The 14,119-nt window shown below is 38.4% G+C and overlaps 1 protein-coding gene across 2 annotated transcripts; it reads left to right on the top strand.

Annotated features, from left to right (window-relative positions):
* The first annotated feature begins 1,048 nt into the window (after window positions 1-1,048).
* Window positions 1,049-13,681, top strand: olfm1a (olfactomedin 1a). Of its 2 annotated transcripts, none has more exons than XM_053610500.1 (6): window positions 1,049-1,703; window positions 5,629-5,778; window positions 6,037-6,192; window positions 7,533-7,752; window positions 10,316-10,422; window positions 12,081-13,681. In XM_053610500.1, the coding sequence occupies exons 1-6, from the start codon at window positions 1,638-1,640 to the stop codon at window positions 12,747-12,749; spliced, it is 1,368 nt and encodes a 455-aa protein (XP_053466475.1). In that variant the 5' UTR covers window positions 1,049-1,637; the 3' UTR covers window positions 12,750-13,681. The 2 variants fall into 2 exon arrangements, with proteins under 2 accessions (XP_053466475.1, XP_053466474.1); XM_053610499.1 differs by lacking the exon at window positions 1,049-1,703 and adding an exon at window positions 3,795-4,237.
* The last annotated feature ends 438 nt before the right edge of the window (window positions 13,682-14,119 follow it).

The raw sequence follows: 14,119 nt of genomic DNA, 5'->3' as shown, positions 1-14,119 counted from the left end.
CAGTTTTGGGTGTTTTTATTAAAAAATTTTACGGTCGCTTCAAGTGCGGTTAATTATTTGTCATGCTATACGTGCTAATACACGACTGCTTGAAACTGTGGCTGCGTCCCAAACCGCGTACTTACCTACTGTATAGTAGCCGAGATACATGTATTTCGCCTACTATAGGCCTATAGTAGGTAAGTACGCTGTTTGGGACGCAGCCGTGCTCTCTTGTTTGCCATAAAAACGGTTGAGCACTGCCGTGTGTGTATGTGTCCTGTTGCAAAATGTGGTGAAAACTCTCACACGACGTTAATAATGTGATTAAGGTGTTTACATGTCTTTAATACACGTCGATAATGTGATTAAACAGGAGTACTCCACATGTCTTAATTTGATTTGTGTTTACTTCGAGTATGACCTTAATAGGATTAAGGTAATTAAAAATTTCTTTTTACATGGTAGTTTCTTAATCAGAGTATTGTCTTAATCGGGTTAATATTGGATTATTGTTGTCAATGTAAACGTAATGTATGATCAGCATTTCCCGATGATCCTTTATTCTTCTTGCATTTTCTTCTGCTCTTTCTTTTCTTGTTCTTCTCTTGTCCCTGCGGGATATTTTTGCAGTATGAAATGTCAGATTGTCCTCTGAGGGAGGCTTTAGTAATATTCGGGAAGAAGACACTAAGAGTTACAGTTTTGGTTCTGGGTGTAATTTGTTCAATTGGTGAGATAGGAGATGCAACACAACAGGAGGGTGAGAACTCCATGTCAGAGGCAGGGCCATCTACAACAATGAGCAAGTCCAACCAAGCTGCAAGTCGGAAATAGCCTATGTCCAAGAGTTGGTCTCTCTCTCTCTCTCTCTCTCTCTCTCTCTCTCTCTCTCGATCTCGAAAAAAAACATTTTATGCAGTATTGAGTACAGTACAGTAACTATTAGACCTCATTTTGATAAAAGCGTGTAATAATGTAACCGCTTCTACGAATAGGATGCATTCGTCATAGCAATCTAGTTCGTCCCGACACATTTACATTACACAAAAACCGCTAATCAAAACAGTGTGCAAATGGTCAGCGTGATCATGCGCCTTTATCCTATGTATTTTTAGCCTATATCAGAGAGCTACGAATTACATATGTCCGTCCAAAACAACACACCGCCTTAGGCCATACCGCGTCGTGTTTAGTGGTTTAGTATGCGGTTTGGACGAAGCCCCGCGCGCCCCGCCGCTCTTGACTCTCCCACGCCTTCTCGTGTCACTTCCGGTTCAGCACCACGGCTAGCTCCTCGCGTCTCAAATTCGCCTCCCACACCTGCCCTTCTCGCATTAGGAAGCCAACTTTTGCTAGCGATGAAGTAAATATATATATATAAATATTGTGCCTCCTTTTTTTTTGCGCTTTCCTTTCTTTTTTTGTCGTCTTCAGAAGCAGACAGAGGAACAGGTCGAGGACGCGTCGGCAAACCGAGACGCGATAACTATGCTAAAAGACAGCTCCGCTACCCTGATTTCATCCCTTTCCTTATTTTGACATCGAATCCTTAAAGAAAATATCGAAGACGGGTGTGTAAAAAGAGAGCTGGACGATTGTGCTAAAGTAGATCTGCATGCGATAGCTTTGGATCAGGTGCCACCGGCGAAGAGAAGATGCAGCCTGCAAGCAAGCTCCTGAGTCTCACCCTGCTCGTGCTGATGGGAACAGAACTCACTCAAGTAGGTTTATAAACGCCATTTTCTTTCTCCCTTATCCAAGTAGGACAGGCTAATTGTTCTGACATGAAATAATCCACATCTGCCACTGCAAATCTCATAGTATAACTGGGTAGATTATGTTTTTGAAAACCTGCAGTAGTTATGATGGTAAGCCTATTTCAAAGCTGTAATCGCTGGGGCACCTCCGCCTGTCACACCCCGTAGACATAATATTTACACTAAATATTTACATATTTACACATTTAACAAAATCCCCAGTGCTGAATGAACACAAAAGATATCAGACTAACCCAGAGACACGAATTCTGCCTGTCACAGAACATACAGGACATATTAACACACTGGACATTGTGTGTGTGTGTGTGTGTGTGTAGAGTTATGCTAGCATCATGGCGATTCTTTGCAGACAGATTCCTTTTAGTTTTAATTTGTTTAGGAGAGAAACCTGCAGCTTTCCCCTTTTCCAGGTTAAAATAGTGAAGTAGTGAGCAATGTATGTTGAAAAATAGTGATGTATGTTGGAATAATCTCTGCTCATGCAATATTAAACAATATGACCAAATAATCCTCTTTCTTTTATAAAGCAATAAATCTTCACTATGCCTGGTCTCAGTGAGGCTGTACTTACCTCGACTCCGAAGACTAAATGTGTGTCCTAGATTGCATTTTTTTCTTTAACAGAGACATTACAACACCAGTCTCAGCCCAAAGCCAGACTGGAAAATTCCTAAATATTCATTTAAACTCACCTTAATTGTGTAGGTAAGTTAGCACCCAGGTCATCACTGGTCACATTATTTCTGATGTTATAAGCTTTACACAAATACAAAAAATATATAATACAAAAATAGTAAAAACAACAACAACAAAACAAGAACAACAAAAAACAACACCCTATATTGTAAATCAGTATTGTATCCTGTACAACATCAAAAAGTTCTAAACTGACAAACCAGAATTGACAAGTTCCTCGATACTACATTAAAAAATATATTTTTACGGAATGTCAAAAATGTACGTGGAGCCAGTTTTTATGTGTCAGTAATAACACGTTCAGTGTGGATTAATGCTTCTCACAAATGGATAATGTGTATGATTGTAATGCATCCTGCAAAGAAATAAAAGCATTCATATATTTAATGATTGGTTCAAGACTAAATTACAGTGACATTTTAGGACATGGTTAAAGGGGAAATACACCACTGAAGACATTTTTTTCTGAAATGTTAATGTATAAATTGGAGCAGGAGACATGGTGGGGACATTTGAAGGCTCATCTCATGTGACCATGTGGACAGCTATGTTACCAGAGTTAAACTAGGAATAATTTAAAAAAAAATACCAGTTATACTTTTACTACATTATTATTCCCTTTAGCCTATCAGACTATTCATTTCTTGGATCCGTGCATTATTAACTGGTTAATTAATCTATAATATTGATCATTAAACATTAACTTGGTTACACCCCTGTCCCACCATTCATCAGCTATATAAAAAGAACCATAAAAAGGAAAGTATGTTAAAACGTAACTATTGAAAAAGCACGTAAGCTGAAAAACTAATCAGCAGAGGTCTCTAGTTTAAATGGATAAGGAAACTTGCACTGCCCCCTATTGGCTAATTTATGTCTTGTCTTGTCACTCTGGACAATTAGCAGTTGGTAATTAATGAGCATTTGACAGTCCATAGAAAATTTAAAACAATTACAACACACTGATCATTATAGCCATTTTTAATACTGTTTAATTTTCTGTATCGTTGTCTTTTGTCATTAATTTGCTGCAGGATTGATCAATGTCTGTGATCAGAATAAAACAGATGTTGTCAGTGTGTGCAACTTATGAATCATTCACACCATTTTACAATGAACACTGAATATAATTACTATAAGAGCATCATCAAAAGTGATTTATTCGCCCACCTGTATTTTAACCATAATCTAAAACAAGCTGCTGTAAGGACTAAAATGCTTCAAAGCACTCAGAATGTCACGTTCACCTATAGATGTTAGAATAAACAGTATGTAATGCATGGAAAAATACACGTATAGTCGGAGAGCCTCATGAATATTTAATAAGGTGCGCGGTGGGCGTGGGCAGCGGACCAATGAGAAGCTCCGCTGAGTCTCCGCAGTTCTCGTTATTCGAAGGGAGAAGGCGAGGCGAGCGGACAGGCGTCAGCAAACCCGAGCAGCGAGCATCCGCACAACAGCACTGTGTTCAGAGCGAAGGAAAAGATCAACGGTCATGTCCGCAGCGGCTGTGTCCCCAGCCGGGGCTCAAATGCACCACCAAACTTTGATGGGCAACACTGGGTTGCAGATTCGTGCCGCGCTGGAGTGCGTATAATGAAGGATTTGAAGAGGAAGAAAGGCGCGCAAAGATGTCGTTGGCCTTGCTGAAGATCGGCGTTGTGCTCAGCACCATGGCCATGATCACTAACTGGATGTCGCAGACTCTGCCCTCGCTCGTGGGCCTGAACTCCACCAGGCTGATGGCGGCTCCGCCTGCGGGAGCGGACCGTAGCATGGCTGTGAGTTACCGAGCTTTACATCACGCTCCACACATCTGAGCACAGCAGACTAATGGCATATGATCACAAGAGCATATGTGCAGGGGGTAGTGCTAATTTCAGAAATACTCTGTTTGGGAACGTGGATGGAATTTGTAATGAAATTAATTAAATAGAATTAAGTGTTATTCTTAAATTGAGTTTATTGCTGTAAGACATTTCCCATTCCACCAATTGTTTTTTTTTGTTTGTTTGTTTTTTTATATATCTGAAATGCTATCAAGTACAATTGCTTAATATGTCACTGGATTAATTGTCATCTCTGTTTCTTTCTTTGAATATATTTGGAGATGAGCCACACCACCATTTACATTTTCTTTCTTTAAGAATTTCCTCGCTTACTATCTTCGTCAGGTATTATCCCTCAGGAGATCTTGAATTATTCTAATTATGGTGTTTAAACGTGTAAGTGCACTTGTGCAGAATTAAATAATCAAGACATGCTCAACATGAACTGTGAGAAAACCACGATCAGCAGTGTAATGAGCTGTCCTAAATCATAATCCTGCCTTACGAAAAATATGATTGGATTTCTTAACAAACAAACAGGCAATATGGTGTCTGTAAATAGTACCACAAAATGTGTCTACAATAATGACATGAGAGTGCAATTGCTGTTTTCTGCTTATTAGTGAGTGAGAATTGAGGGGCGGAGACCTTCTTTTAAATATCTGCTTAAATGCGCTGTTCTTTCGCGAATGTGCTGTTTCAAAGGATGTTGGCTTCCTTTAAAGGTCTATTGAAATGGATTACAATCCATTTCTCCATCCATTTTATACAGTTTTAGATTTAAGATTGTGGCTTCAAAGATATTCATTACATCGTTTAATAAATCCAAAATTAGGTTATTAAACTGACTTTAAAAAGCTGCACCTTTGGTTTGATCAAATTCTCTTGTCTTATGGATATAGAAGATAGTTTCTTTGTTGCAGAAATCCAGAGGAATATTTCACATGAAGATCATGAAGGGAATTTTTAGATCATGAAATTCTTTTTGAAATAAAACTGATTATGAATTAACGCATCACGTGAAAACTCCTGAAGCCGGCAGCTGTGAGCTGTATATGTGTGAGAACCCTTCATTTGTACATGCAGTTCTCTGGGGAAAACAGTGTTCAGCTTGTGTGAATGTATCATCAGTTGCACATGGCACAAGTCCAGCGTGATGACATAAGTGAAATGTCTTGTTGTGTTCTTTGTAGGAGCACAGATTAGTGCAGAGACATGCATATTGTGTCCTCTTTTAAAGAAGTAAAATGTAGGGATTGGGCGCAGATCCTCTGGCGTGACTCTGAAGTCTCTCTCACTGACCTCGTTTGTCTGTTTGTCTGTTTGTTGTCTGCTATGGCCAGGTGCTGCCTGCGAACCCGGAGGAGTCGTGGCAGGTGTACAGCTCAGCACAGGACAGTGAGGGCAGGTGTGTGTGCACCGTGGTGGCTCCTCAGCAGACCATGTGCTCGCGGGATGCCAGGACTAAGCAGCTGAGACAGCTCCTTGAAAAAGTAACCTTTACATTCATAATCAGTATAGCACACACACACACACACACACACACACACACACACACACACACGCACACACATATTAGACCTTCTTGCACAAATTTATCTGAAATGACCTTCCAGTACTTGCTTATTATGTAAAGCACTGTGAATATTTTGCTGAGAGCTACAAACTTGGCATTGCTCCGAGGTACAAAATGCTTCCCTGATGTTCATGGACCATGTTCATTTTCTCATTTATTTCCACCATTCCACCAGGTACAAAACATGACCCAGTCAATCCAGACTTTGGACGAGAGGACACAGAAAGACCTGCAGTACGTTCATCGAATGGAGGTGCAGCTGCGTGGCCTGGAGACTAAATTCAAACAGGTGGAGGAGAACCACAAGCAAAATATTGCTAAGCAATACAAGGTATGGCAAGATAATGTGTTCACCCATCCATTCTTTCAGGCTTATTGATTCCATTTTTAGCCTGACAGGTGTCTGTATTTTAACAGCTGTCGATATTTCCCTGCTTTAATTTGCTTTATTTCTAAATAACTTTAATATAATAATAGAATGCTTTTCGTATTAATATGCTTAAGATTAATTGGTTTATGTTGGAAAATAAATAAATCATGCAGGGAGAGAACATGTTTAGCTTCACCAGTTTCCTGGAGCACAAATTTAAAACATAGCCCTCATAATTAATCTGCATGAAAGGCCTGCTCATTTGTATTCAAATATCATCATGATCCTCAAACCTCAACCTTTAGCTGTTTACTTCTGCATGTACAGAGCATGTACAAATGTGGTATTTTAGCTACAGAATATATTTATTTATTTAAGTGCAGAGTAAATTATGGAAGACATAAGCACTTCTTCTAAGGCACTCCTCCTAAGAAGTCCTCTGTGTCCTCCATAGTGCCTTATGAATCTTTAATGAGGCTTTAATCCTGTTTAAATATTAGCGTTATTTATAGCCTCACTGGCTATGTTTGATGTAGAAATTATTTTAATTAATTACCACAGTCATTATCACAATTATTTGCACAGTTGCACAGCGATTCTTGTTATGTCTGTTTGCATGCTGCATCTTTCACCCATTTTTATGTTAATGTTATGTTGTCTTGTGAATACACATGTATCTGGGTATAGTGTGTGTTTATGTTTCAGACAGGCTAGCGAGTTAGCTATTCAACAGTTTCTCGTTTTCTTGCTTGCAGGGCTAAAATTATGAATTATGAATATCAAAGCTGCAGAGACTGAAGAGCAAGTTCAATCCCATTGTAATCCTGAGCTGGTCTACTGAACCTTTGCACCATTTAGTTTATTTTAAGCCAATAAGCACTTTTAAAGCTTCATGTTGCGCTCTTTCTGTGCATGCCATTGTAGAAGCATTCCATTTCTAGATATTTATTTATGTTATGGTGAATTTCTTCCGTGTCTTTCCTCATTCAGGTTTGTTAATGCACATTTTGTTACCAGGGGAACAAAGTAACGAGTAAACAATGTTGTATGTGATGCAAAGCATGTAATCACTTAAGACATTGCATTTTAAACATTGAAAAATAAAGGAGTTTTGCCAATTGTTCTTTGTGTACTGAGGAGTTGTTTTATGATTCTTTCAATATGTCATATCCCACATCTGTGTTAGGCACACATTGCACTCGGGCTAGGATAGACAGAGAGGGCATGTTAGGGCCAGATAGGTGTTTGGACAAGACGGTTGCACACATGCCTACTGAACCAAGCCTATTTTAACCTTACAGGCCATAAAAGCGAAAATGGAGGAACTTAGGCCAATGATACCAGTGTTGGAGGAATACAAGGCCGATGCAAAATTGGTATTGCAGTTTAAAGAGGAGGTCAAGAATCTGACGTCAGTGCTAAGCGAGCTGCAGGAGGAGATCGGAGCCTATGACTACGAGGAGCTCCACAGCAGGGTGTCAAATCTTGAGGAGAGGCTTCGTGCATGCATGCAAAAATTAGGTAGGCTGAGTTTGAGCACTAACATCAACACCCTCTCGTTAAACTCACATTAGTCAGATATATAATCTGTTGGGCTCACATTAGTCAGATATATTGGCACAAATAGATGTAACTGAGCTTTTAAACACACAGATGCACAAGCATACATGTTTCAGCACATGCTAAGCAGGATACTTGTTGATTATTAAATATGGTTAAGATGGATTATGATTAATACTAATGAGCAAAGTACACACAGGTAAGTTTAAATGCTTTTTGAACAGAATAGAAAAAAGTAGTTACGATGAGTACGTAGCAAGCAACATAAAAACTGTTGATACAAAAGCTGTTATAGTTCACTGCTAAATATAATACCTTTTGCCATACATGGGTACAATAGGATTTTAGGAGACATATACCAATATTTATTATGACATAAGTGTACATTTGATTAAATAAAAAAAGCAATTTTCATAATACATGAATGCCATTGTCCTCCTCAGTCTCAGACAGTCTTTGGCCTGACCTTGAGTGATGGAACTGTTTTTTTCACACCTAGCATGAACTGATGAGTATCAATCTGCCATAATGAATAAGTCAAGGTCTTCTGGACATAAAACCTTAATGCAGTTGGGGGAGGATGGATCAGATGGTGCTGTTAAACACATACAGATCTTCCATTTCTGCTCTGGGAATACGGGATTCATTTAATAGCAAATAGGATACTTTCACAGAAGTACAAAAAATAAATGACCATATATAAATAAAGGACTTCTGGAGACCTTAATGGATCAGATGGTGCAATAAGACATGGGCTCATCCTCCAATTAACACAAACTGTTCTGGGAATAGAAGATTCATTTAAAAGTAAATAGGATTTTTTTTTTTTCACAAAATTACAAAGTAAAAAGAATGAAAGAGGAGTTAATCATACAATTTCCCCTGTGAACAGGATGGTTAATGATATATTTGGGTTGTTTATCTTAACTGGGATACACAATTATTTCCTGTGCAAGATGTAATTTATCCTTTTTTACATTAGTTTAGATACACACACACACACACACACACACACACACACACACACACACACACTATGATGGAGTCTATACATGCAATCACAAATACCAAGCAGCTCCTAAACAAGAGCTAGTGCGAATTTAGATTATATAAACACAAGACCAAGGAACTAATTTGCTTGCAGTTATATGATTTGCACTCTTAAAGGGTTTTTCAATTATCAGTCTATGGGAGCCCATTAAGGTTCCCATACAACAGATTGGTTCCCATTTAGAGACTAGAACTATTGACCATTCAAAGAACCATTGTAGTAATATGGTGGGTAGGAAATAATGCCCCCCTTTCATTTTTTGTTCATTTTTAAAAAATTCTATTCATGAGGAGTTATGGTCCTTTGAAGTACAGTGTACTTGTCTGACCCATATAGTATATAAATGAGTGATTTTACAGGGCAATATTATTAAAGCTAAAAAAATAAAAGGACAAGACCTCAATCTTGTTTACAGCACATTACAGAATAATTACATCAACATGTTCACTGGTTAAGTCCTGTATCTTTTGACCTACTATTTTAATGGGCTGTGTTTAGTTAGACATGCTCTGAAATCTTAGCAAAAAAGCTGGTCATAATTCTCTTTTGTACCACATAGGCCTATTAGCCAACATTTGTACATCAGTCTTCCAGGGATTGCCCATCTGTGATGAATATCTAAAAATTTATATATTAAATATTAATTTCCATAGAGCACTGCTTGAAAATGGGTCATGTTTGCAAAAGTAAAACCCTCAATCCCCAACCTCCCCCCCCACCCACACACACAAAATTTCATAGATTATGGGATTACACTGGTCAATAATGACACATTGCTGTTGCACATTGTATAGTGCATTGTGTTACACTATATTACACTCCATGCTATAGTCACCTATTTTATTCAACGTGTTGTAAAATGATATACTACATGTCAGGGTAACATATAAGTCATTTCACCACGCAGTATAAAGTTGACAGCATGCATTCATTATATTTTACCCTGTTTGGTGAATATCTATACCTATACCTATATAGCAATAACAGAGCAAAAAAAAATAAATCACTGGTCTGAATTGGTGGCAATAAGGGTTTATTTAAGCCAAGCTATACAGATAATGTTTCACTGATGAGCACAAAAATGCTGCAGAGGGGAAGTAGTGTAAGGGCTAAAAATGGAGGTTTGGTAAGAGAATGCAGTGTCTGGTGCTCCCTACAGATTTCATATGAGGAGGGAGAGAAATAATGACAAGTGGAGTTTATTTTCAGCCATGGAAGGATGGCTGAAACCACTAGTGAAACAAAGAATCTGATCCTGACGCTCAAGGGTGTTCCATTGTGTGTGTGTGTGTGTGTGTGTGTGTGTGTGTGTATGTGTGTGTGTGTGAGAGAGAGAGAGAGAGAGAGAGAGTGTGAGTGAGAGTGAGAGAGTTAGGGAGACAGAGAGGGATAGGGAGATAATATTCCACATTACACATAGCACTTAATGGTCTCACTCATATAATTTTCAGTAACTTTACTTATTATTTGCAGCATGTGGAAAACTAACAGGAATAAGTGACCCTGTCACTATTAAGACATCTGGATCAAGATACGGATCATGGATGACTGATCCCCTTGCCCCTGATGGTGACACCAGGGTAAGTAAAAAATGTTCCGTGTAAATGTTTCAAAGGAACAATAAAGAGTTTAAAGCAGAAGGTGAATTGCATTAACATTGCACTGTGCCCTTGATTTACAGCTGATGCATGATACTGCAGTTTTAGGTCTAAATGCACTTTTTTGCCCCTTATCAGCATGCTTGTTTGTCCCAACAGCATATATTGTTCTGAGCATTCTGTGGCTGGACCTATTTTACTAAGGCTCATTTAGATGCAAATGTTGGGTATAAATCTCAAAAGATATCATTAACTCAGCAGCAGAATCATTCCCAATGCCCAGTAAATGAGCACCTGTGTCAGTGCTTCACATACTGCAGTTGTTGTTTTTTTTTGTTAGTTTATATGTTTATTAATATACATCCAAATAGATCTTCCAAGGCTGTTTTTGCCAGGGCTTTTTAGTGTTCCCTCTTTTAACTTTTTGCAATTTACTGAACATGGACAACTCATAACTCTTTGTTAAATATCAGTAGGGAGGTTGAGAACTAATCTAAGCCCTTTTCATATATTAATACATCACTTCAAAGCAAATAGCCTGCGGTGAGCCTGTAGGTATTTTAACTCCTCCGAGAGTAAGATCTAATAGAAAAGTGCCTGTTTTAACTGACTGATGAAGGGTGAGAATGTTGCCCATCAACTTAAAAGACACAACTCTTTCAACAAAGGTTAAAAGAACACCTATCTCAATTAAGGTTGATTATCATGTTAGGATACAAAATTAGGATTGTGTAAATTAGTTAATAATAATATTTGAATACATAGTTCATCAGTAAATTAATTAATTAATTCATTCATTCATCTTCAGTAACCACTTTATCCTGGTCTGGGTTCCAGTGGATCTGGAACCTATCCCGGGAAAACTGGGCGCTCAGTATTGATTCAGTATTGATTCCTGGATTGCATACATTTCTCATCAAACCTACATCACTTTCAAAATTACCAACCCGATTGCTAATGTCCAGGTTCATTAAAGAAACAGTGGACTTGTGCAAATGCAATTTCAAGCCAATACGGCAATGGGGAACTAGACCAAAGTAAGAGGTTATACACTATATGGCCAAAAGTATGTATACGCCTGACAGCACCTGTGCACAAAGCAAGGTCCATGAAAACATTGTGTCGCCAAGGCTGGTATGGAAGAAGTCGAGTGTCCTGTACCGAGCCCTGACCTCAACCCCACTAGAATATCCTTTGGGATAAACTGGAAAGCTGACTGCACACCAGGCCTCCTCACCTGACATCAGGGTCTGACCTCACTGTAATGATCTTGTTTCTGAATGGGCAAATCTCCACAGCAACATTCCAATATGCAGTGGAAAGCCTTACATATGGGTGTGATGATCAGGTGTCCACAAACTTTTGGCCACACACACACACACACACACACACACACACACACACACACACACACACACATATATATATATATATATATATATATATATATATATATATATATATATATGAGAGATAGATAGATAGATAGATAGATGGATACAGATATATATTATGTTTATTTGAATGTAATCTGGCTCAGTGCTAAAGATAATTGGTTGTCATAGTATTTGGGTTTGAGAGTCTATCTCTGTAGTGTGATTCATAGCAATTTGATGACCATGCTGTTTTTCCACCATCAGGTTTATTACATGGACGGGTACCATAACAACCGTTTTGTACGTGAGTATCCATCCATGGCGGAATTCATGAACTCAGATAACTTCACCTCTCATCGGCTCCCTCATCCTTGGTCTGGCACAGGTCAGGTGGTCTACAATGGCTCCATTTACTTCAACAAGTTCCAGAGCCACACTATCATTAAGTTTGACATCAAGACGTCCATGATCAGTAAGTCCAGCCAGCTGGATTATGCTGGCTTCAACAACCGCTACCACTATTCCTGGGGTGGTCATTCTGATATTGATCTGATGGTGGATGAAGGAGGACTTTGGGCAGTGTATGCCACCAATCAGAATGCAGGGAACATTGTCATCAGCAAGTTAAACCCAATTACATTGCAGGTAATCAAGAGTTGGACCACTAACCACCCGAAAAGGAGTGCAGGGGAGGCTTTTATGATCTGTGGAACTCTCTATGTAACAAACGGCTACTCTGGAGGAACAAAGGTCTATTATGCCTTCCACACCAATTCCTCCACCTATGAGTACATCGACATCCCTTTCCAGAACAAGTATTCACACATCTCTATGTTGGACTACAACCCAAAGGACAGAGCACTGTATGCGTGGAACAATGGACACCAGGTTCTGTACAATGTAACTCTGTACCACCTTATCCGCTCTGAGTAGACCCTGCCCGAGTGACTTCTCAAGCCACGTGAGATGTAGATCAGAAGAAGTACTGAAGAGTAGAAAAATAACCAGTGATTGTTCAATAAAAGAAGACGTCAAAATCTATTCAAAGTAATATTAGGCAATGATATAAACAGCTGCCAAAAGGTTATGCCTTTCTTTTTTAATATTTGGACACTGAGGTCACACTTTCTTTGATTGTGTTCTGAATTTTGTATCACAGAGTACTTGTACAGCTTTGTCTATGAATATGAAATAAAGCATCCTATTGGCAGAGAGAGAGAGAGAGAGGGGAAGTAGGTGCAGAAAGGAAGACATTACTGTTTATTTACACAATCATAGCCTTTGTATCAAAAGCAATCGATAACCTTTCAACACCAACTAAAGATATGAAGGCACTGACTGTTGGAGGAACCCTGTTTAAAAAAACAATATCGTTGTGGTTGTATGTACTGTTTTGATTTTCTCAAGTTTTGCATGGACATTTGATAACACTGAGGTTTACATGGATGTATGTATTTCTCAGTAATATGGCACATGTATATGAAAAGGAGAGTAGATTAGCAATGGGTTTACATTATTTGCTGTGTTTTATTTATGTCTACTTTTCATTGACATTAACTGTGCATCTAAAATTGTGTCCATAGAATTTAAAGTTTTTATTTGGTAGTTTGGAATGTAACAAAAAAAAAAAAAAGGAATTTATCAAAACAATATATATGTCAGAAAAAAAAGTATTACAATAGAATGTATCAAAAATGTATTTATGAGATAGCAGTCTATACTTTGATTGTATTTCAAAATTGACTTCACATATCAACTGTCTTCGTAGTTTAGAAGAGATTGATGGTGGCATCTAAAACTGTTGCGCTTGCATATGTGTTGTATCTGCAATGTGATTGATATCAATAAAACCAGTCTTTATTTTACAGGTGCCTTGTCATGGCTAGGAAATAAATGAGTGTTTGCATAAATAAATAATGAAGCACTATTGCCAAAAACATGTATCTAGCACAACAAACAAACAAAAAAATAGTCTAAACAAGCATTAGGAAAAAAAAATCATAGTCATGTCTAATTTGGAGACGAAAGATCTCAATCAAATTTCAAAGTGAGCCCCAAAATCTCAGGGGATATATGTATTAACCTGAAAAGTCTGATATAAAAATGACTAACCTGAATTAATTCTTCTAGCAGCTGGCGCCAGAATGTGATGACCTCATCTGTTAGACCATGAGGAAGCAGCTGATCAGGAAACATACCCAGGCTGTGCCGTGTAAGACAAAGTGGCTCATTAGCCATATTCGGTACCCTAAAGGCTAAATAAAATTGAATTGTCCAGGCTTCCTGTGCTACAGCAAAGTGAG

Source organism: Ictalurus furcatus, chromosome 22, assembly GCF_023375685.1.
Source record: "Ictalurus furcatus strain D&B chromosome 22, Billie_1.0, whole genome shotgun sequence".
Taxonomy (NCBI): Eukaryota; Metazoa; Chordata; class Actinopteri; order Siluriformes; family Ictaluridae; genus Ictalurus; species Ictalurus furcatus.
Note: the sequence above shows the minus strand (reverse complement) of the source record. Positions and strands in the feature narration are given on the sequence as shown.